The sequence below is a fragment of the Leucoraja erinacea genome, chromosome 3 (assembly GCF_028641065.1).
Source record: "Leucoraja erinacea ecotype New England chromosome 3, Leri_hhj_1, whole genome shotgun sequence".
NCBI classification, from domain to species: domain Eukaryota; kingdom Metazoa; phylum Chordata; class Chondrichthyes; order Rajiformes; family Rajidae; genus Leucoraja; species Leucoraja erinaceus.
In genome coordinates, this window is record NC_073379.1 from 14,174,166 (window position 1) to 14,196,271 (window position 22,106).

General features: G+C 43.1%; 1 protein-coding gene across 3 annotated transcripts; it reads left to right on the plus strand.

Moving 5' to 3' along the window:
* The first annotated feature begins 99 nt into the window (after positions 1–99).
* ankra2 (ankyrin repeat, family A (RFXANK-like), 2) lies at positions 100–22,047 on the plus strand. 3 transcript variants are annotated; one of them, XM_055632142.1, is made up of 10 exons: positions 113–365; positions 2,765–2,989; positions 5,221–5,546; positions 9,251–9,403; positions 9,910–9,975; positions 10,334–10,431; positions 16,585–16,710; positions 18,670–18,736; positions 21,237–21,317; positions 21,623–22,047. In XM_055632142.1, exons 3-10 carry the CDS (start codon positions 5,258–5,260, stop codon positions 21,676–21,678), a joined length of 936 nt encoding a protein of 311 aa, XP_055488117.1. In that variant the 5' UTR covers positions 113–365; positions 2,765–2,989; positions 5,221–5,257; the 3' UTR covers positions 21,679–22,047. The 3 variants fall into 3 exon arrangements, with proteins under 3 accessions (XP_055488120.1, XP_055488117.1, XP_055488119.1); XM_055632145.1 differs by lacking the exon at positions 16,585–16,710 and having other exon boundaries at positions 100–365; XM_055632144.1 differs by lacking the exon at positions 2,765–2,989.
* The last annotated feature ends 59 nt before the right edge of the window (positions 22,048–22,106 follow it).

Genomic DNA, 22,106 nt, shown 5'->3' on the forward strand with positions numbered 1-22,106 from the left:
ACACTTGTTGTTGTTGTTTACCGAGTCTCCCTCAGATGTGCGGCGGCGGCGGCGGCGGCGGAGCAGCGACAGCAACAACGGTCTTGTTGAAGAGCCGCCACCATTGAGCCGGGCCCGGCGGGGAGCTGCCGACACCCACTGTAGGGCCCGGGGAGCCGCGCTTGTAGCCTGTAGTCGCCTCCAGCGGAGTCAGTGAGAGGCGCCGGCTCCAGGAGACACCTTGACTGAACCAACCTCATCGCCGGCGGTTTGGTAGCGTCTGGACTCCGGCTGCTGCCCCGGTGCTGACGGGGAAAGGGGGAGCCGTGGGCGGCGGCCGCACAGCCGGGCCTCGCCTCGCCTCACAGGCCGACCGGCCCCCGGAGGTAAGCGGCGGCCAAAGCAACACAAAGTGCGGCTCGGACATCATCAGGGGCGCACCGGGGTGTAGCAGAGTCTCATAGAAACATAGAAAATAGGTGCAGGACGAGGCCCTTCGGCCCTTCGAGCCAGCGCCGCCATTCATTGCGATCATGGCTGATCGTCCCCTGTCAATAACCCGTGCCTGCCTTCTCCCCATATCCCTTGACTCCACTAGCCCCTAGAGCTCCATCTAACTCTCTCTTAAATCCATCCAGTAACTTGCCCTCTGTGGCAGGGAATTCCACAAATTCTTCTTCAGTTGTATAGGGCTCTGGTGAGACCACGTCTGGAGTATTGTGTACAGCTTTGGTCTCCTAATTTGAGGAAGGACATCCTTGTGATTGAGGCAGTGCAGCGCAGGTTCACAAGATTGATCCCTGGGATGGCGGGACTGTCTGTCATATGAGGAAAGATTGAAAAGACTAGGCTTAAATTCACTGGAGTTTAGAAGGATGAGAGGGATCTTATAGAAACATATAAAATGATGAAAGGACTGGACAAGCTCGATGCAGGAAAAATGTCGCCTATCCCTTCTCTCCAGGGATGCTGCCTGTCTCGCTGAATTACTCCAGCTTTTTTGTGTCCATCTACAGTACGCACAGAGCCTGCCAATAGACAATAGGTGCAGGTGTAGGCTATTTGGCCCTTCGAGCCAGCATCGTCATTCAATGTGATCATGGCTGATCATCCCCAATCAATTCCTGCCTTCTCCCCATTTCCCAGACTCTGCTATCTTTAAGAGCCCTATCTTGCTCTCTCTTGAAAGCATCCAGAGAACCTGCCTCCACCGCCCTCTCAGACAGAGAATTCCACAGACTCGCTGTGAGAAAAAGTGTTTCCTTGTCTCCGTTCTAAATGGCTTGCCTCTTATACTTAAACTGTGGCCCGTGGTTCTGGACTCCCCCAACATCGGGAACATGTTTCCTGCCTCTAGCGTGTGCAAACCCTTAACAATCTTATATGTTTCAATAAGATGCCCTCTCATCCTTCTAAACTCCAGAGTGTACAAGCCCAGCTGCTCCATTCTCTCAGAATATGACAGTCCCGACCATCCCGGGAATTAACCATATAAACCTATGCTGCACTCAAATGCTTTCTGAAAGCCCAGGTACACTACATCCATTGGCTCCCCATTGTCCATTTTCCTAGTTACATCTTCAAAGAATTCCAGAAGATTAGTCAAGCATGATTTCCCCTTCGTAAATCCATGCTGACTTGGACCGATCCTGTTACTGCTATCCAAATGTGTGGCTATTTCATCTTTTATAATTGACTCCAGCATCTTCCCCATCACCGATGTCAGACTAACTGTTCTATAATTCCCTGTTTTCTCTCTCCCGCCTTTCTTAAAAAGTGGGATAACATTGGCTACCCTCCAATCCACAGGAATTGATCCTGAGTCTATAGAACATTGAAAAATTACCACCAATGCATCCACGATTTCTAGAGCCACTTCCTTAAGTACCCAAGGATGCAGACCATCAGACATTGGGGATTTATCAGCCTTCAGTCCCATCAGTCTACCCAACACCATTTCCTGCCTAAAGTGGATATCCTTCAGTTCCTCCGTCACCCCAGATCCTCTGGCCACTACTATATCAGGAAGATTGTTTGTGTCCTGGCCATGTTGACACAAGAGACTGCAGATGCTGCTATCTGGAGCAAAGCAGGGTGTTTTCACTGTCAGGCTGAAGGAGGGTCTCCATCAGAAACGTTACCTATCCAATCTGAAGAAGGATTCCGACCCGAAACATTACGTATTGCTTTTCCCTAGAGATGCTGTCTGGCCCGCTGAGCTATTCCAGCACTCTGTGTCCTTTTGTGAATTAACCAGCATTTGTAGTTCTCTGTTTCTACATTCTATATTCCAGAGATTAATTTTCTCGAGAGATGCTGCCTGATCCACTAAGTTACTCCAGCACGTTGTCTTTATCTTTAGTGTTGGAGGAACTCGGCGTCTTGGGTAGCATCAGTGCTCGTTGCACGTCTGGTCACTTCTTCAGACAGGAGGGATGGTCAGCTTGTGTTCTAAATCCACCGTCACCGCACTATTAGCCGTCACTTCTTTAACTCTACTACAGTGACTTTACCAATCGGGTTAGGGGTATCTTCAGTGGATGAAGAGCGATGGAAGTCAATTAGTCACGTCCCCCGCCAACATTTGTCATTAATCATTAGACACAAGGAAATTGCACATGTTGGGATCTTGAGGGGAAAACACAAAGTGTCAAGGGTGTTTTATTGTCATGTGTCTCAAAGTAACAATGAAATTACAACAGATATGTAAACATGAAAAGGGGATGTTTCCGGACGAGATCCTGCTTCAAACTCCGAAACTTTGTCTGTCTCGTTCCCTCCACAGATGCTGCCTGACCTGCTGAGTTCCTCCAGCACTTTGTGTTTTGATCCAGAACCCAGCATCTGCAATCTAATGATTACTGACAGGCGTTGGCAAGGGGTAGCGACTAATTGACTTCCATTGTTCTTTATCCGCTGGAGGCACAGAAAACCGGAACAGCGGAGCCTCTGGAGTGGTGTTAATGAAGCGACGATTGATATTATGGCCGCCCTGCGATGGATTTAGAAAGCAAGTAGAGCATGCCTCCATCTGAATAAGGGTCTTGACCCATAATATCATCCGTCCATTTCCCTCCGCAGATGCCTGACCAGCTGAGATGCTCCAGCATTTTTTTATTTTGCTCAAGATTCCAGCATCTCATGTCAGATTCCTTGTGTCTCCCAAATGTCAATTATAGAGTATTTACGAGAAAATGCATTTTGTTGTCTCTGTACTGTACATTGCCAATGACAATTAAAATTGAATCTGAATCTGAAAAGAGAGCCCACAAACCCTTTAACCTTACTGCTTAATGTTGAGATCTAAATGCTCTTAAACATTTTTAAAACCAATATGTTTTAAAGATGATTTATTGCGAATGGGCCGGCACCCTAGTAGAGTGGGAAATTTCAATATCTTGCTTAGGTAGTAAGATGTTCAATAATTAATACAACCTGTTGAATTCCACTTGTAATTCCTCACATGCTACAGGCAATTATACAATTGATGTCTCAGGAGCTTGTATAGTAAAGCTACAACATTCTGCATGTCCAGGGCTTTGGTAGTGCAGAACTATCCAATTTTAATACCTAATATATTTCGATTCACTTTTCAAATTATTTAATCACAGTATTAAAATTAATTTTCCACTGAACTGGGCAAGTTTAGAGGGGGTGTGCGAAACCAGGAACAATGAGTCCCCAGTGAGTTGAATGGGGGCGCAGCACATGTTATCTGGTAAGCTGGAATGCTGATCATTCAGATTTCCACAAGTATATACCTGGTGGCCAATAGGGCCCCTTTCGGTGCTGTATGATTGTATTTTTTTTTTTCCATCAGTACAGGTAGTTCTGCTATAAAGTGCTAGTTGCGTTCATAAGAGACCTTATGTTATAGAAAAGCATATTGTAAAAATATAAGTTGGGGAAAGAGAGTCTCAGACTCTCAATTACAAAGTGTTTTTTAACTGCCAGATTTTCTAAAATATAGATTTTATTTAAAGCTATAAGTTTATTGCAAGCTATAGATAACTAAAGGCTATAGGTTGTATTGTTTTGAGGAAGATTGTTGTACAATAGAAGCAATTTGCTTGTCAATTTCAAAGGTCACCTGTGGTTAATCTGACGCTATATTCTTGAGATATTGGAGTTTGATTACTGCAGGGAGATTACATGAAAACTGTTTTCTCGCAAGACTTTTTTTCTAATTCAGCTTTTTTTATGTCAATTTTCAAAGTAATTTTTCCTAGTTCCCAATCTAAATCACATTATAATCAATTTGGCCTGCATAATACAATACATAGATTGATACGTAGACAATAGGTACATGAGTAGGCCATTTGGCCCTGTGCATTTTACTTGTTACATCCTCAAAAAATTCCAGAAGATTTGTAAAGCATGATGGCCCCTTTATAAATCCATGCTGATTTGGACCGATCCTGTTACTGCTACCCAAATGTGCCACTATTTCATTGATCTATTGCAGCATCTTCCCCACCACCTATATCAGGCTAACTGGTCTATAATTACCTGCTTTCTCTCCTTTCTTGAAAAGTGGGATAACATTGGCTACCCTCCACTCCACAGGAACTGATTTAGAATCAAAAGAACATTGGAAAATGATCACCAATGCGTCCACGATTTCTAGAGCCACTTCCTTAAGTACCCTGGGATGCAGACCATCAGGCCCTGGGGAGTTATCAGCCTTCAGTCCCATCAGTCTACGCAACACCATGTCCTGACTAATGTGAATTTCCTTCAGTTCCTCTGTCACCCTAGGTCCTCTGTCCCCCAGTACATCTGGGAGATTGTTTGTGTCTTCCTTAGTGAAGACAGAAACAAAGTACCTGTTCAACTCGTCTGCCATTTCCTTGTTCCCCATAATAAATCCACCTGTTTTTGTCTTCAAGAGACCCACATTTGTCTTAACTATTTTTTTCCTCTTCACATACCTAAAGACGCTGTTATCCTCCTTTTATATTCTTGGCTAGCTTACCTTCATACCTCATCTTTTCTCCCCGTATTGCCTTTTTAGTTACCTTCTGTTGATCTTTAAAAGTTGCCCAATCCTCTGCCTTCCTGTTCATCTTTGCTATGTCATACGTCTTTTATTTGGTGTGTCCTGGAACATCAATCATGGTATTTCCTAGTTCATCTATTATGTTGCGTCTAATTTTCATTTTTGAAACGCCCGTTATAACTGAAGTAGCTGTATTTGTTGTGTGCCAATTGACCTGATGTAATTCATTGTTGTACCAACAGATGGAGTAGCAGATTTTACTAACCGGATTCAATAGAAATGGCTGCAATCGAGAACCCAATCACTGAAACTGAACCACCTGAAGGTGGAAACGAGAATAATTCTTCTTTTGCCGAAATTCCATATATCAAGGTGGAGCCGCATGCTGAAAATTTTACAGATGTGGGTCCTTCCCACAATGTTGCTATGGGCATGAAATTTGTTCTGCCCAATAGATTTGATATGAATGTTTGTTCCCGATTTGTGAAGTCTCTGAATGAGGAAGAAAGTAAAAACATTCAGGATCAGGTGAATTCTGATCTGGAAGTGGCCTCTGTGTTATTTAAAGGTAGGTAACAAGCAAATATTTTTGGTTGTTTCTAAAATAGTATCCTCGGCTAAAAAATAAATACTAGTTAATGTGTTGGTTCTGGACATGACCAGGGATGAAGTGAGTATAATAATGGGTCCTTTAACAGAATTGGTTGAAGCAATGAGACAAATTTTCAACAAAAGGAGAACGTGGTTGATTATAGAACCACAAATCTAGAAAGGCAATCCCAGTAGGTTCAATAGCTTGGGAATACATTTGTTATGTAAACAAATAAGATGCAAGTGAGTGAGCAAACCATATATTTTACTAGTACCAATTACAGAGCAGCCTCCCATGTGGAACCTTGTCAAGTACCTTATTGAAATCCATATATACAACATCTACCACAATGTCCTTTGATATATCTGATCTGCCCCAGGAGATTTATCTATCTTCATACGCCTTAGGAAATTCGGCACCTCGTCGACTGTAATACGAACTGACCACAAGACATCTCGATCGACTGTCTCATGTTCCCCAGTCTTCATGTCTTTCTTCACAGTAAAAACAGAGGGAAATTACTCTTTGAGGATCTTGCTACATTCAACTTCAGCAAGTTCCTGGCTTAATACCATAAAAGTTGGCTTTGCCCCATTTCAGAATTTTAACTTGTGGGACCACTCTGTCTCTATCCATAGCTATTTTAAAACTAATAGAACAGTGATCACTGATCGCAAAAGGCTCACCCACAGACATGTCAATCACTTGCTCTTCCCAATTTCCTAGGAGTAGATCAAGATTTGTCCTCCCCCTTGTATGGCCATCTACATATTGCCTGGGGAAACATTCCTGAAATTATTTGACAAATTCCACCCTGACTAAGCCTTTAGCCCTCTGACAGTCCCAGTCTATATTGGGGAAAGTTAAAATCCCCTACTATGACCACCTTATTAGTTCTGTAAATGCCTGCAGTCTCCTGGCATATTTGTTCTTCTAATTCCATAGTCATTTTTGGGGCCATAGTACACACTCAACATGGTGACTACCACCTTTTTATTTCTCAGCTCCACCCATATAGTCTCACTTGATAAACTATCAGTGATGTCACCTCAGACTACTATCATGACTCTCCTTAATAAAGCAACACCCCTTGCTCTTTCCCCCTGCCTCTATCACTCCTGTGGCTCGTTTACCCTGGGACATTTGGCAGCCAGTCCTATCCATCTCTTAGCCAATTTTCCGTAATGGCTACAATGTTCCTTTCGCACCTACACATCCATGCCCTGAGTTCATCTGCATTACCTGGCAATCCCCTTGTATTAAAATAAAATTGGATGCCAAAGTGGAGTAGCAGTAGAATTGCTACGTTACAATGCCGGAGACACGAGTTCAATCCTGGCTACTGGTGCTGTCTGTACGGAGTTTGTACGTTCTCCCTGTGACGGTGTGGGTTTTCTCTGGGTCTCCGGTTTCTTCCCATATTCCAAAGGTTGTTGATTTGCTTCTGTAAATTGTCCCTAGTGTGTAGAATAGAACTAATACATTGGTGATCACTGATTGGCGTGGACTCGGTTGGCTGAAGGGCCTGTTTTCACACCATCTCAAACTAAATTCAATCCAACAGGTTTGCTAGCCGTTCTTTGTTTTCATTGATGTTATTGTTTAAATTAATTTACAATGGTTATATGAATTCAATACCTTTATTGTCATTCAGACCTTACGGTCTGAACGAAATTTCGTGCCTGCAGTCATACATACAATCATACAATAATAACAACAATAAACACAAATTAACATCCACCACAGTGTATCCTCCAAGCACCTCCTCACTGTGGTGGAGGCAAAAATCTTAGGGTTACTGTCTCTTCCCTCCTCTTCTCCCTCTGCGCTGAGGCGATTCCCCACCGGGCGATGGCATTAACAGTCCCGCGGCTCACCGAACCCCGCAAACGGGCCGGCTCAAACACCGCGACCCGGGGTGGTCGAAGCTGCCGCTCTCCAGTCCAGCGGACGCGGCCGCTGGCCCGCGGCTGAACCCAGGACTTGGGTCACCGCCGCCAGAACGCCGTCCCAGCCACCGGAGCACCGATCCAGCCCCAAGCCGGATCGCCCTCACGTGAGTGCCGTTCCACCCTCGAGCTGGGTCACTCCGACGGGAGTGCCGTTCCACCCTCGGGCTGGGCCACTCCAACGGGAGTGCCACAGCCCCTCACGGGAGAGTCTCAGCCCCTCGACAGGCCGCCCTCACGGGAGCGTCACAGCCCCTCACGGTAGCGCAGTTCCAGCCCCGAGCTCGGCCGCCTTCACGGGAGCGAGCCCAGGGCGAGTCCTGTCAGGCTGCCTCCGGAGCCTCGAGGTCGCCAGCTCCGCCATTAGGCCTCAGCGCAGACGGAGGCAGAGAAGGGAGAGACAGCAAGCCCCGTTTCAACCCCCCCCCATAAACACAACCTAAAAACCAAAAACGTAACTAGACAAAAAGAAAAAAACAACACAAAAAAGTAAAGACAAACGGACTGCAGGCGAGCGGCAGCCGTTCACCAGCGCCGCCACTTCCGGAATATATTTTGGTTAAAGTAATTTTACCAGTTTTTTATATTGCTTAAATATATTTTATGTCTCCTTAAATGTGTTTGATTATTGGAGACCGAGTCTCATGATCTGCTGCCTGAGAACCAAGGCACTTGTGGATTGCTGTGCTCAGCAGGTCAGCACTGTTAATTGGGAGCTGTGCAGCAGCAAAAAGCTGGTGAAGGTCTGTTCCAGATGAAAATAAATCTGCTAAATTTTATTATACAAACATTTTTTCCAAGAAGGTCCATTAATCAGAATGATACGTAAACTGAAAAGAATTTGGCTGTGATGCAACTGTACGTCAATTTGAGGAATATTCCCAATGCATGAAGTTTAAAGTTAAATCTATTTATTTAATTTATGAGGAGCGAGGGAATGTTATTATTTTGCGATCTAATCACTGAATAAAGGAAGAGACAGCAAGCAGAGCACCAATTTTATGCATAAAGTGGATGTGGGGAGGATATTTCTACTAGTGAGAGAGTAGGATTAGAGGTCTTAGCCTCAGAATTAAAGGACGTTCTTTTAGGAAGGGGATGAGGAAAATTTTATTTAGTCAGAGGGTGGTGAATCTGCGGAATTCTTTGCCACAGAAGGCTGATGGATATTCTTAAGGCAGAGATAGGTAGATTCTTGATTAGTACACGTGTCAGAGGTTATGGGGAGAAGGCAGGAGAATGAGGTTAGGAGGGAGAGATAGATCAGCCATGATTGAATAACGGAGTAGACTTAATGGCCTAATTCCTCCCCTATCGCCTGGATCGCCTCAGCGCAGAGGGAGACCAAGGAGGGAAGAGACAAAGACTTTAAGATTTTTGCCTTCCATCACAGTGAGGAGGTGTCTGGTGAACTTACTGTGGTGGATGTTTATTGTGTGTTTTTGTTATTTTTATTATATGTATGACTGCAAGGCACGAAATTTCGTTCAGACCGAAACGTCTGAATGACAATAAAGGTTTTTAATTCTAATTCCATCACTTGAGTGTTCAGAATGCGTATTAGAGACTACTTTGAAGTATTTACTATCCTTTGTCCCTTCACGACCAGTTTTTGTCCTTCAGCTCTTGACTGAGTAAAAAGTTGCAATTAGGAATTGTGAACAGCAGCATAAATTTTCATGTGAGAACATCCATTTTTAGGTTTTAAAAAAAATATTTGTGTTTTTGCAGCTGAGTGCAATATCCAAACTTCTCCTGGAATTCAAGTAAGGCATGTCGTCACACCCTCAGTAACCAAGCACTTCTCACCCATTAAACAATCAACAACCTTGACTAACAAACATCGTGGAAATGAAATATCTGCAGCACCCTTACTCTTGCACTGTAAGTCTGATGTAAATTTAGTATATTTGCACTGAAATTACCTTGGATTTGATGTGTACTACATATATAATTATTAATAGTCGACTTTTGCATCAGTGCATGAAATTATTTAGCTGAAGTAGATTATTGTCTTTGAGGCGAATTAATTAAATTATTTTATGGTGAATTGTTATTCCTTTTTAATAAATGGGTCTTTTTTTCATTTTTCTTGTGTGATTTAATTCTTAGCCAAGGAAATGGTTTTCCAGACATGTCAGGACCAATGGTTTTCCATTGGTCCTATTTTGAATCATTGAATATTTGGCAGATGTGCATGCGGTAGCTTGAGGAGACTGACTCCATGGTAGAATAAAGGAATTTAATATGAAATGAAAGAGAGAGCAGTTTTAGCTGTTGGTGATGAAAGAAATGTTGCTTTTGTGGAAACTTACTTTTAAGAATAATCTGTGTCAAAAAAAGTGTTTTTGGTTCTCTGTTCTGACCTTAATTTTAAATTATTTTTATAGCTTTGTCTGTACATCAGCTGGCAGCACAAGGGGAGTTACTTTATTTGGCGAGCCGTATGGAGCAAGGTGAGTTTTTTTGCAACTTGTGCTGTTTATTTCTGTGTATGGTTTGGCTCGCTGGTGATTCATACACTGGCCTCAAAGATTTATTTAACACTGAGGTAAAGAGGGATTTGAGTATTTTTAGCTCTGTGTATCAATGGACTTTCTCTCTGCCTCTGCCTTGCCCCACCCCTTGAGAGTTGTGGATATTTGAGTAATTGATAAGCTCTTGGAATCAGATGGAACAGTGGAGCTGAGTTATAAAATCAGCCGTTATCTTGTTAAATGACAGAGCAGGCTCAAGGATTAGAGTGGCCTACTGTTCCTATTTCTTATACGTCTGTAAACTGGAGTGAATGTTTCTGTTTTATGTAACTTCTAGACAATCTCCTAAACATGCAAGATGAGCAAGGCTTTACTCCACTCATGTGGGCCGCAGCACATGGACAAATTGCAGTGGTGGAGTTTCTGCTACAGAATGTAAGGAACTTATCTCGATTCTTTATGTATCTTGCTTTAAAGGTTTAGACCATCTTCACAACTAAGAAACACCTTAATGTGTCCAAACTGGAATAGTGTGCACCTTGGAATAGACATATTTCTCATGAGTCTTATGCTCTTGTTCACCCAGTTTGTGGAGATACCAATTTTGAGAGATGCTGCTGAAAAGCCAAGATAATTTGGGGCGGTACATTCTCTAACATAGCCGTTCGAAGGGGGGGTGCGTTGTGTGCGTCGCACCCCCCTTATTTTCAGAGTAAGTAAAATTCCCGAGGAAAAAAAAAATTGGCGCGCAATCAGCGTTTACCCGTTGGGGGAAGCCGGTGACGCACTAGGGACGTAACATGACGCTGTATCTCCGCGCGTGCGCAGTGGGTCCGGGTGGGATCAGATCAGATTAGATCAATTTTCACTCCACACCGATGATACTAGAGGCCCCCGCGAACTCTCGCCCCCTCCCCCGCGGGCCCTCGCCTCTCGTGCCCCCCCCCCCCCCCCCCCCCCCCGATCACTCTCGCAGCTCTCCTCCCCCCCGCCGCGGGCCCTCCAACGCTGCGTGGGAGGGAGGAAGGTGAAATTTGGGAATGTGAGGGGATGGGGGAGAGAGAGGTAGAGGGAAAGGGGGATTATCTTTAGTGACATTGCAAAGTTAAGGTAGGTTTTAGAGCTATTATATTTTCTTCTCCATATGAATAATATTAAACAATATCAAATAATATCAAACAATTGGAACTCCTTTCTTTTCCTTGATAATAATACTGAAAAATATAAATTCCATAGTTTGTGACATATACACATTTTAATGGGATCATTATATATAGATGTAACATTTCCATTTCGAGATCAAGGGGGTGGGGGCAAATATGCGTTAAGCCGATAGCCTAATCGTTAAAGAGTTAAAAGATAGCCTAATCGATAAAGAGCTGAGAAGTGGAATCAGAGCTGCCAAGGAAAGGTACTCTGAGAAGTTCAGGAGCAAGGACTGGTAGACATTCAGAGACCAGCAGAGGAGGACAAATGGCTTAATTAGGAAAGGAAAAATTGATTATAAAAGAAAACTGGCTGGGAACACCATAAACTGACTGCAAACGTTTTTGTAGATATGTGAAAAGAAAGAGATTAGTTAAAACAAATGTAGGTCCCTTGCAGTCAGAAACAGGTGAGTTGATCATGGGGAACAAGGATATGGCGGACCAATTGAATAACTACTTTGGTTCCGTCTTCACTAAGGAAGACATAAATAATCTGCCGGAAATAGCAGGTGACCGCGGGTCAAAGTAGTAGGAGGAATTGAGTGAAATCCAGGTTAGCCGGGAAGTGGTGTTGGGTAAATTGAATGGATTAAAGGCCGATACATCCGCAGGGCCAGATAGGCTGCATCCCAGAGTACTTAAGGAAGTAGCATTCCAGAGTACTTAAGGAAGAAGATTCTGGAGTAGTTCCTGAGGATTGGTGGGTAGCAAACGTAACCCCACTTTTTAAGAAGGGAGGGAGAGAGAAAACAGGGAATTACAGACCAGTTAGTCTAACATCGGTAGTGGGGAAACTCGATTATTAAAGATGGGATAGCAGCACATTTGGAAAGTGGTGAAATCATTGGACAAAGTCAGCATGGATTTACGAAAGATAAATCATGTCTGACGAATCTTGTAGAATTTTTCGAGGATGTAACTAGTAGCGTGGATAGGGGAGAACCAGTGGATGTGGTGTATCTGGACTTCCAGAAGGCTTTCGACAAGGTCCCACATAAGAGATTAGTATACAAACTTAAAGCACACGGCATTGGGGGTTCAGTATTGATGTGGATAGAGAACTGGCTGGCAAACAGGAAGCAAAGAGTAGGAGTAAACGGGTCCTTTTCACAATGGCGGGCAGTGACTAGTGGGGTACAGCAAGGCTCAGTGCTGGGACCCAGTTATTTACAATATATATTAATGATCTGGATGAGGGAATTGAAGGCAATATCTCCAAGTATGCCGATGACACTAAGCTGGGGGGCAGTGTTAGCTGTGAGGAGGATGCTAGGAGACTGCAAGGTGACTTAGATAGGCTGGGTGAGTGGGCAAATGTTTGGCAGATGCAGTATAATGTGGATAAATGTGAGGTTATCCATTTTGGTTGCAAAAACAGGAAAGCAGACTCCATCCCCTTCTCCCAATTCCTCCGTCTACGCCGCATCTGCTCCACGGATGAGGCGTTCCACACCAGGACATCTGAAATGTCCTCATTATTCAGGGAACGGGGGTTCCCCATCTCCACCATAAATGAGGCTCGCACCAGGGTCTCTTCCATACCCCGCAACACTGCTCTCTCTCCCCATCCCCCCACTCGCAACAAGGGCCGAGTCCCCCTAGTCCTCACCTTTCACCCCACCAGCCGTCACATACAAAAAGTAATCCTCTGTCAGTTTCGCCACCTCCAACGTGACCCCACCACTCGCCACATCTTCCCATCTCCCCCCATATCTGCCTTCCGCAAAGACCGCTCCCTCCATAACTCCCTCGTCAATTCTTCCCTTCCCTCTCGTACCTCCCCCTCCCCGGGCACTTTCCCTTGCAACCGCAAGCGATGCAACACTTGTCCCTTTACCTCCCCCCTCGACTCCGTTCAAGGACCCAAGCAATCGTTCCAGGTGCGACAGAGGTTTACCTTGCAACTCTTCCAACCTCATCTATTGCGTCCGCTGCTCTAGATGTCAGCAGATCTATATCGGTGAGACCAAGCGGAGGTTGGGCGATCGTTTCGCCGAACACCTCCGCCCGGTCCGCAATAACCAAGCTGACCTCCCGGTGGCTCAGCACTTCAACTCCCCCCTCCCACTCCGTCTCCGACCTCTCTGTCTTGGGTCTCCTCCATGGCCACAGCGAGCAGCACCGGAAATTGGAGGAACAGCACCTCATATTCCGTTTGGGGAGTCTGCATCCCGGGGGCATGAACATCGAATTCTCCCAATTTTGTTAGTCCTTGCTGTCTCCTCCCCTTCCTCAGCCCCCCTGCTGTCTCCTCCCATCCCCCAGCCTTTGGGCTACTCCTCCTTTTTCCTTTCTTGTCCCCGCCCACCCCCGCCCCCGATCAGTCTGAAGAAGGGTTTCGGCCCGAAACGTTGCCAATTTCCTTAGCTCCATAGATGCTGCTGCACCCGCTGAGTTTCTCCAGCTTTTATGTGTAACCTTCAATTATCTAAATGGTGGCCGATTAGGAAAAGGGGAAATGCAGCAAGACCTGGGTGTCATGGTATACCAGTCATTGAAAGTAGGCATGCAGGTGCAGCAGGCAGTGAAGAAAGCGAATTGTATGTTAGCTTTCATAGCAAAAGGATTTGAGTATAGGAGCAGGGAGGTTCTACTGCAGTTATACAGGGTCTTGGTGAGACCACACCTGGAGTATTGCGTACAGTTTTGGTCTCCAAATCTGAGGAAGGACATTATTGCCATAGAGGGAGTGCAGAGAAGGTTCACCAGACTGATTCATGTGATGTCAGGACTGTCTTATGAAGAAAGACTGGATAGACTTGGTTTATACTCTCTAGAATTTAGGCGATTGAGAGGGGATCTTATAGAAACTTACAAAATTCTTAAGGGGTTGGACAGGCTAGATGCAAGAAGATTGTTCCCGATGTTGGGGAAGTTCAGGACAAGGGGTCACAGCTTAAGGATAAGGGGGAAATCCTTTAAAACCGAGATGAGAAAAACTTTTTTCACACAGAGAGTGGTGAATCTCTGGAACTCTCTGCCACAGAGGGTAGTTGAGGCCAGTTCATTGGCTATATTTAAGAGGGAGTTAGATGTGGCCCTTGTGGCTTAGGGGATCAGAGGGTATGGAGAGAAGGCAGGTACGGGATACTGAGTTGGATGATCAGCCATGATCATATTGAATGGCGGTGCAGGCTCGAAGGGCCGAATGGCCTACTCCTGCACCTAATTTCTATGTTTCTATGTTGATACCCACCCCACTTCAATCACCACTTCACACCCAATTATTCATTTTAACCATTCCCTGGGACTGGTTAAAACAGTCTGAAGAAGGGTTTTGGCCCGAAACGTTACCTATTTCCTTCGCTCCATAGATGCTGCTGCACCCGCTGAGTTTCTCCAGCATTTTTGTGTACCTGCAAAACATGTACCTGCCTGCTTCAAAGTCTCCACTATTGTCCCAGTACCCAAAAAGACAAGGATTACTTGTCTTAATGACTACAGGCCTGTCACGCTGACCTCTGTAATCACGAAGACCCTTGAAAAGGCTTGTGCTGGCCAAGCTGAAAAATATCACGATCCCCCTGCAGGACTCTCTGCAGTTTGCATATTGGGCCAATAGATCTGTGGATAATGCAGTCAATCTGGGCCTGCACTCCATCCTCCAGCATCCTTTTGGTTAATAGGTGTTTCATCTTCGGATTCTTTCGGTTTATTGGCGTTTCGGCCTCGTTTCCATTCCGTTCTTTGGCTTCGAATTCTTTGCCTTCGAATTCTTTGTACCATATTCTATACCTTTTCTCCACAGATGCTGCCTGACCCACTGAATTACTCCAGCACTCTGTGAAACGTCACCTATCCATGTTCTCCACAGATGCTGCCTGACCCACTGAGTTATCCAGCACTTTGTGTCTATTTTCCCTTCACCCATCTGCCCAAGCCCACCCTCCCCCCTCCTTTCCTATGTTACTTTCCACCCATAAACCTCTCTCTGCCTTTACATTTCACTCCTCTTTCAAATCTGCTCTACTTATCTACATGCATTTTTCTTCTTAACTTTTTAGTCATAGAATGATGCAGTGTGGAAACAGGCCCTTCAGCCCAACTTGCCCACACTGAACAACATGTCCCATTTAAACTAGTCCCACTCACACGCGTTTGGGCCATATCCATCTAAACCTGTCCATGTACGTGTCCAAATGTCTCCTAAACATTAGGATAGTCCCAGCCTTAACTACCTCCTCTGGCAGCTCATTCCATACACCCACCTTCCTTTATGTGAAAAAGCTACCTCTCAGATTCCGGTTAATTTCTGAAATATTGGCCATAAATTTGGTGCAAAAATGCTCCAAAATAAGGCTCAGATTGCATCAGAGAGCATCTAAAACCCCAGTGCGTCCAGGGCCCTTAAGCGGGCCCAGGACCCCAGCATCGAGGGACGTCACGCTACGCGCTCGTAACGTGCGCAACAAACACATTATTTCACATTAACATTTTTGTAATCCTGTCATGCCACCCCTCTTTTTGAAAAGCTTCGTACGGGCCTGTCTAAGTAGTCCTTTTTCCATAGTGTGCTTATGGTAGCGAGACCAAGTACTTAAGTCGGTGAATATATGTTTTAAACGTTATGATGACGGACAAGTTATGCAAGACGCATCTAGTGGCATGATCTTCCAACCCATCAATCTGAAAATGTTCTTCTACTGGCAACCATGGATGAACTGTGAAATTAACTCCCCAGTGATGAATAGAGTTGGGGTGTTCAAGAAGGGCAATCCTAACCCATGCAAAATACACCTTTATATGGTCTCCGCAAAGGCATCAGGGATGTCAAGAGACAATTCCAGACCAAGCTAGCATCCCAAAATGACCACATAGGCACCTGACGATTGTGGCAACCAACTTGGGACATGACCTTGGACATGCCACCCCTCTGTCACTGAACCCTTCTGTCAAATAAACCACATTAGTAAGACTGGGCAACAAACATACTTTAGTTTAGAGATACAGGAGGAAACCGAAGATCTTGGAGAAAACCCATGGGAAGAACATTAAACACCAAGACAGCACCTATAGTTGGGTCTCCGGCGCTGTAAGGCAGCAACTCTACTGCTGTGCCACCATTCTGTGAAATACTATTTGAAATTTCTCAACACAAGTGCCCCCAATCGGCTGTGTTCTCACCCTTTGAGTGTGCTAGAACAAACAATCATTCCCCCTCATAAGACATAATCTCCCATTATGTTGAACGACATACATCCTAAAATTATGATCCATAAATATTTGATCTACAAAATATTTAGGTTAAAGATAATATTGTTTCTTACTGATTTATTTTCTCATTATAAAATAAATAATTGTTATTTTTATCATAAAACATTTATAAACGCAGATTTTTGCTTCTCTGGAAATTTAATTGAAGCATATTTATTTTTGAAAGGGAGGTGATCCGCATATTTTAGCAAATGGGAGGGAGAGTGCACTATCACTGGCCAGCAGTAAAGGCTACTCAAATATTGTTAACATGCTGCTCGACTATGGATGTGATGTGAATGAATATGACTGGGTAAGTAACCTTAATGATTTATTCGTCAATATTTTTCCTCTTTATGTAGAAATCAAATGATATTTTAAACAAAATTTGATTGAGTGAATTAAATAAAATGGAAAATCATCAGCCACGAGCAATTTGCGGTTGGATTTATCATCATTTGTTTTTCTCCATTTTCTCATTCAAACCATATGTTCTAATGACATAATGGAGAAACTTAGCAGCAACTGAGCCAAAAACCTGAGATCAGTACAATAACGTCAATAGGAGTAGTCATGAACGCTGTCTATTACAGATGTTTTTTTAATTTTAGATGTGCATGATGATTATATCTTCCCACATTGGCAAGTTTACTACCTCCTTAAGCGTTTGTGGATTCAATGCATGGGAATTTGTAGTTGACAACATCTGTCAGCGCTTGTCATCATTACTCTGTAAAACTGACAGCAATTTTTGTTATCCTCAGATGTGGAAGTTGCTGCCAGAATTAACTTGCTCCACCACGAGGTGTGCTGTTGCAGTCTTTTTATAGACCTTGAACATGTTTAAGATTTGTTGAAGGAGATGAAACACACATTTTATTCATAAACTGATTAGTATCTGGCCTTTGAGAAATTGATTTTCTATCTGTAGAGTTGCAATTCCTGAGAATATTGAGAAAGATCTGCCACTTGAAAAACTTTCTACAACAATTTTTGATATTTCCACCTCTGCGTTAATCTGCTATCATCTCTCGAACCTGCTTTATCTTTAAAAAAGTTAATTATTAGTACTATTTATTCTCTGGTTTGTTCTATGAGAATTTTGAAATCTGATTAGTTGATTAGCCTGCTTCATGACAAGAGTTATGGAAAGCAGAAATGGGCCCTTCTGTTCGCCATCAATTTCGGCCTGATCCCAGTAACAAGATCATTATCCATTAATGATCCTATTACTGCTACCCCACACCCGCGTCACCAACATTTCTAGCCACTTGCCAACACACGAGGAGCAAATTAACAGGGGCCAATTAACTTACCGACCCACACGTCTTTGGTATGTAAGAGATAATGAGAGCACCTTCGGAAACCCGTGTGGTCCACATGGACATCATACAAACCCCACGTAGGCAACACTGGAGGTCAGGGTTGAATGAAGGTACCTGGAGCTGTGAGACAGGCGGCTCTACTAGCTGTGCCACTGTGCCATCCACTAAATTGTTGCTAAACTCCAGATTCCCCTATCAAAGAAGCCAGATTGCAACGCATGTCAAGAAATATCAAATCCATGGTGTTAAATCGTTTTGGCATCTTCCTTTAAATCGGCGACAAGATGACTAGAAAAATTCTGAAGCAATATCATTTGTTTGGCTAATAATGTACAAAAAAAAATGCTGGAGGAACTCAACGGGTTAGACGGTATCTGTGCAAGGAACGGACAGATAACTTTGCGGGTCGAAGCCCTTCTTCAGGCATCGTCTGCCCATTCCCTCCATGGATGCTGCCTGACCCCCGAGTTGCTCCAGCACTTTGTGTTATGCTCTGCAGTCTCTTGTGTCTCCTGGTTAATATTCTGTTGCAGTCTGTGGGAATTTGCTGTGCTGATATTGGTGGCTGCATTCCACGCAGCAAAGTAGTGACTACACTTAAAATATTGAATTAACTCAACAAATATTTATAAAAGCTCACATCTATGTTTTCTTATCAAGTGTGTGGCTTACCAAGCTACTTTGAGAGCAGTTAAAAGATGATCATATTATAAATGGGAACCGGGTAGGAATGACCAGAGGTTACCTTGCCTGGAAAACCATTGAATCTACTGCATTTTTGCTGTAATCTTACAGCTTCAAGGTCACATTAATCTAAACAATCATGCTCTTGTATTTGATTTGTGAGAAATTATACATTGATTTATCTGATAATTTTTTTTCTCGTAAATTTAAATACAATCAGTGCAATGATTTTGAAAAATGTCCTAATGTTTTTCTGATTTCAGAATGGGGGCACTCCTTTGCTTTATGCAGTGCACGGAAATCATGTGAAATGTGTGGAGATGCTATTGGGTAAGTCAGACCAAACACAAATTACTTGTAAATTCTACATTACTAAACAATTTTACCTGAGATTTTAGTGCACCAATATGATGCACAGGCACCGCCTCTTAAACTAAAGAAAGCTGCATGATTTTGTTTAAATATTCAGGTCATAATATGTTGGAGATTCAGGCAGCATTGTCCAGTTTACTTAAAGTACAGGTGCAGGTATGGGTTCTTGTCTCATAGAAACATAGAAAATAGGTGCAGGAGGAGGCCATTTGGCCCTTCGAGCCAGCACCGCCATTCATTGTGATCATGGCTGATCGGCCCCTATCCATAACCCATGCCTGCCTTCTCCCCATATCCCTTGACTCCACTAGCCCCTAGAGCTCTATCTAACTCTCTCTTAAATCCATCCAGTGACTTGGCCTCCACTGCCCTCTGTGGCAGGGAATTCCATAAATTCACAACTCTCTGGGTGAAAAAGTTTTTTCTCACCTCAGTCTTAAATGACCTCCCCTTTATTCTAAGACTGTCCTGGTTCTGGACTCGCCCAACATTGGGAACATTTTTCCTGCATCTAGCTTGTCCAGTCCTATTAATATTATATGTTTCTATAAGATTCCCCCACCCTTCTAAACTCCAGTGAATACAAGCCTTTTCAATCTTTCCTCATATGACAGTCCCGCCATCCCAGGGATCAATCTCGTGAACCTATGCTGCACTGCCTCAATCACAAGGATGTCCTTCCTCAAATTAGGAGACCAAAACTGTGCACAATACTCCAGATGTGGTCTCACCAGAGCCCTATACAACTGCAGAAGAACCTCTTTACTCCTATACTGAAATCCTCTTGTTATGAAGGCCAACAGTTTAAACTTTGCTCTCTATAATGTACCATGTAAATACAAATTATTTAACTATTTGAGTTGTTGACCTCTGGGTATGGTGGTGGCATAGGGGTTGATGTTACACAAGTAACTTGGGTGCTTGTCTGGTAACTAATAGAGAAGAGAGTGCAAACCTCACTGTGGAATTTTAAATCATTAATGATTTGTAAATTACAAAATAATAAAGCTGTACAACAAATCATTGGCTTATTGTAAAAACATCTGGTTCACTGATGTCATTACTCTATATGACTTAAATGTGGCTCCAGACCCAACTATGTGGCTGACAATAAATGATAGAGTTTTTCAAGAAGTCACCAAGGATTAATGGCAAGCAGTGGATATGCTAAAAAATAAATTAAATAATTTAACATTTTTTAATTAAATGTGGTCTGTATGGACTATAGCATGGCCTTCGACGAGGCCCCACAAGGTAGGCTTGTCTGTAAAGTTATATTGCATGGAATCCAAGGTGAGCTGGCCTATTTGATTCAAAATGGGCTTAGTGCAAGGAGTCAAAGAGTATTTACGAAGGGTTATTTTTCTGATTGGAGGCTGTGACCTGTGATGTGCTGAAGGGGTTGTTGCTGAGTCCACTATTTATTGTCTGTTATATACTATAACAATGCAGTTAACATTGTTAGCAAATTTACAAATTAGTGATCTTGTAGACAGTGAGGAAGAATATCTAAAGTTTACAACAAGCAAATTAAATGTAACTCTGCCAGGTGTGAAGTGTTGCACTCTGGTATGTTTAACCAGGGCAGAACTTGCACAGTAAATGATAGAGCCCTGGACCGTGTTTCAGAACAGGTCTGATAGTACTTCCCGACTTGCGTAAGGGTTGCGTTTATGAACTGTTGCATAACTCAGATTTTATGCAAGCCTGAATCTCCATCTGCTGCCTGAAATAACTCACTGAAGGAAGGTATTAATTCTCAGCGGTTTCTGCGGCAAGCCACCTTTTGGGTAAGCACTCCCGTCGTTGGCTTGTTTCCGATGTAAAATTGTTCTAAAGTAGAGTCTCGATCTGAAACATGCCTAACAATGTTCTCCAGACATGCTGCCTGATATGCTGAGTTACTCCAGCACTTTGTGTCCTAACTCAGAGGTAGTTCATGTCATTCATGAGCTGCCAAAGGAAGTTATAGAAGTACAAACAAGTACGACTTTTAAAAGACATTTGGATAGATGTAAAGCAAGGAAGGATTTGGAGGGCTATGGGCGAAATGAGGGAAAACTAGCCCAGTATGCCAACTTGGACTGCATGGACAAGTTGGGCTTACGGGCCTTTTCCATGTCATGTAGAGACACACGAGAGAGAGATTTATTACCCAACATTCCCTGCTATTGAGCACCAACTCATTAACAGATACATGAATATGCATGAATACATTACACTCTACGACTCCATATCCTCTGAAATGCTCTGATATGACTCCATATCCTCTGAAATGCATTCTGTTCTATCTGAGCTGCTCATTTTGGTCTGCAGTATTTCAAGAAGGCATTAGGGGTGGCCAGTAATTGCTACCCTCTGGCAAAGCCTCAATCTCAAAATAAAATTAATATGAAGTTAATTTGAGTAACCTTTTAATCATTGTTTGATCTAACATGCTTTTAAACTGTCTTTGCAGAATATGGTGCTGATCCGACTGTTGAAACAGATTCGGGATTTAATGCTATGGATATGGCTGTAGGGCTTAGTTTCAAGAATGGTAATATATTAGATTTTATTTTATTATGCAATTAATCTGCCCAAGTGCAGTTTACTAAAGTCTCGTTAAAAAAATAGATCCTTCATAAAAAACAAAATTACTTTATTTTGTAATACTTGTAAACCACTGGTAACACGAGGTCTGGAAGTTCTTGTTAACTTTCATTAACAAAAATCCCTCTAACCCTTTCTGATTTTATTTTATTTTTATTTTTTTTTTCTCTTCAGATTTTCAGCAGGGCTACTTTTGTGTGTCTGAAAATAGGAATTGTTGCATTTTCTAATTTGGAGATTTCCCCCTTTCAGTTCAACAGGTTATAGAGGCTCATTTGCTGAAGTTGCTATTGAACATTAGGGAATGAATATATGGTACATTTAGCAATCAGAGAAGAACAAATCATCTATTCGACAGTCTGGCTTTGCTGAGGAAATGTTCCAAAATGTTTGTGTTTGACAGTAAACCAGTCAGTCTACCAATGTTTACCATTTGTACATGGTTGAAGAAAGAAAAAAATATTCCTGCTTCAGCTTTGCCTACGATGAAGATAAGACTGGTGAATGTGATTAAAGACTTACTTTATAATTTATTGGGTGGTGTATTATACCATTATCATTGAATTGGGCACTAATGTACCCAATGCTATAAAGGGATACTGTTTTCTGAAATACTGTAAGATTGTACCAAGATTACTTGTGTGCAAAATAGAGGGAATAAACTTTCTATAGAAGAAGATTCTGTTAAATGTTGTCTTTGTCATTATTGTGGGGGGACTTTAATAAGTTACGTTCT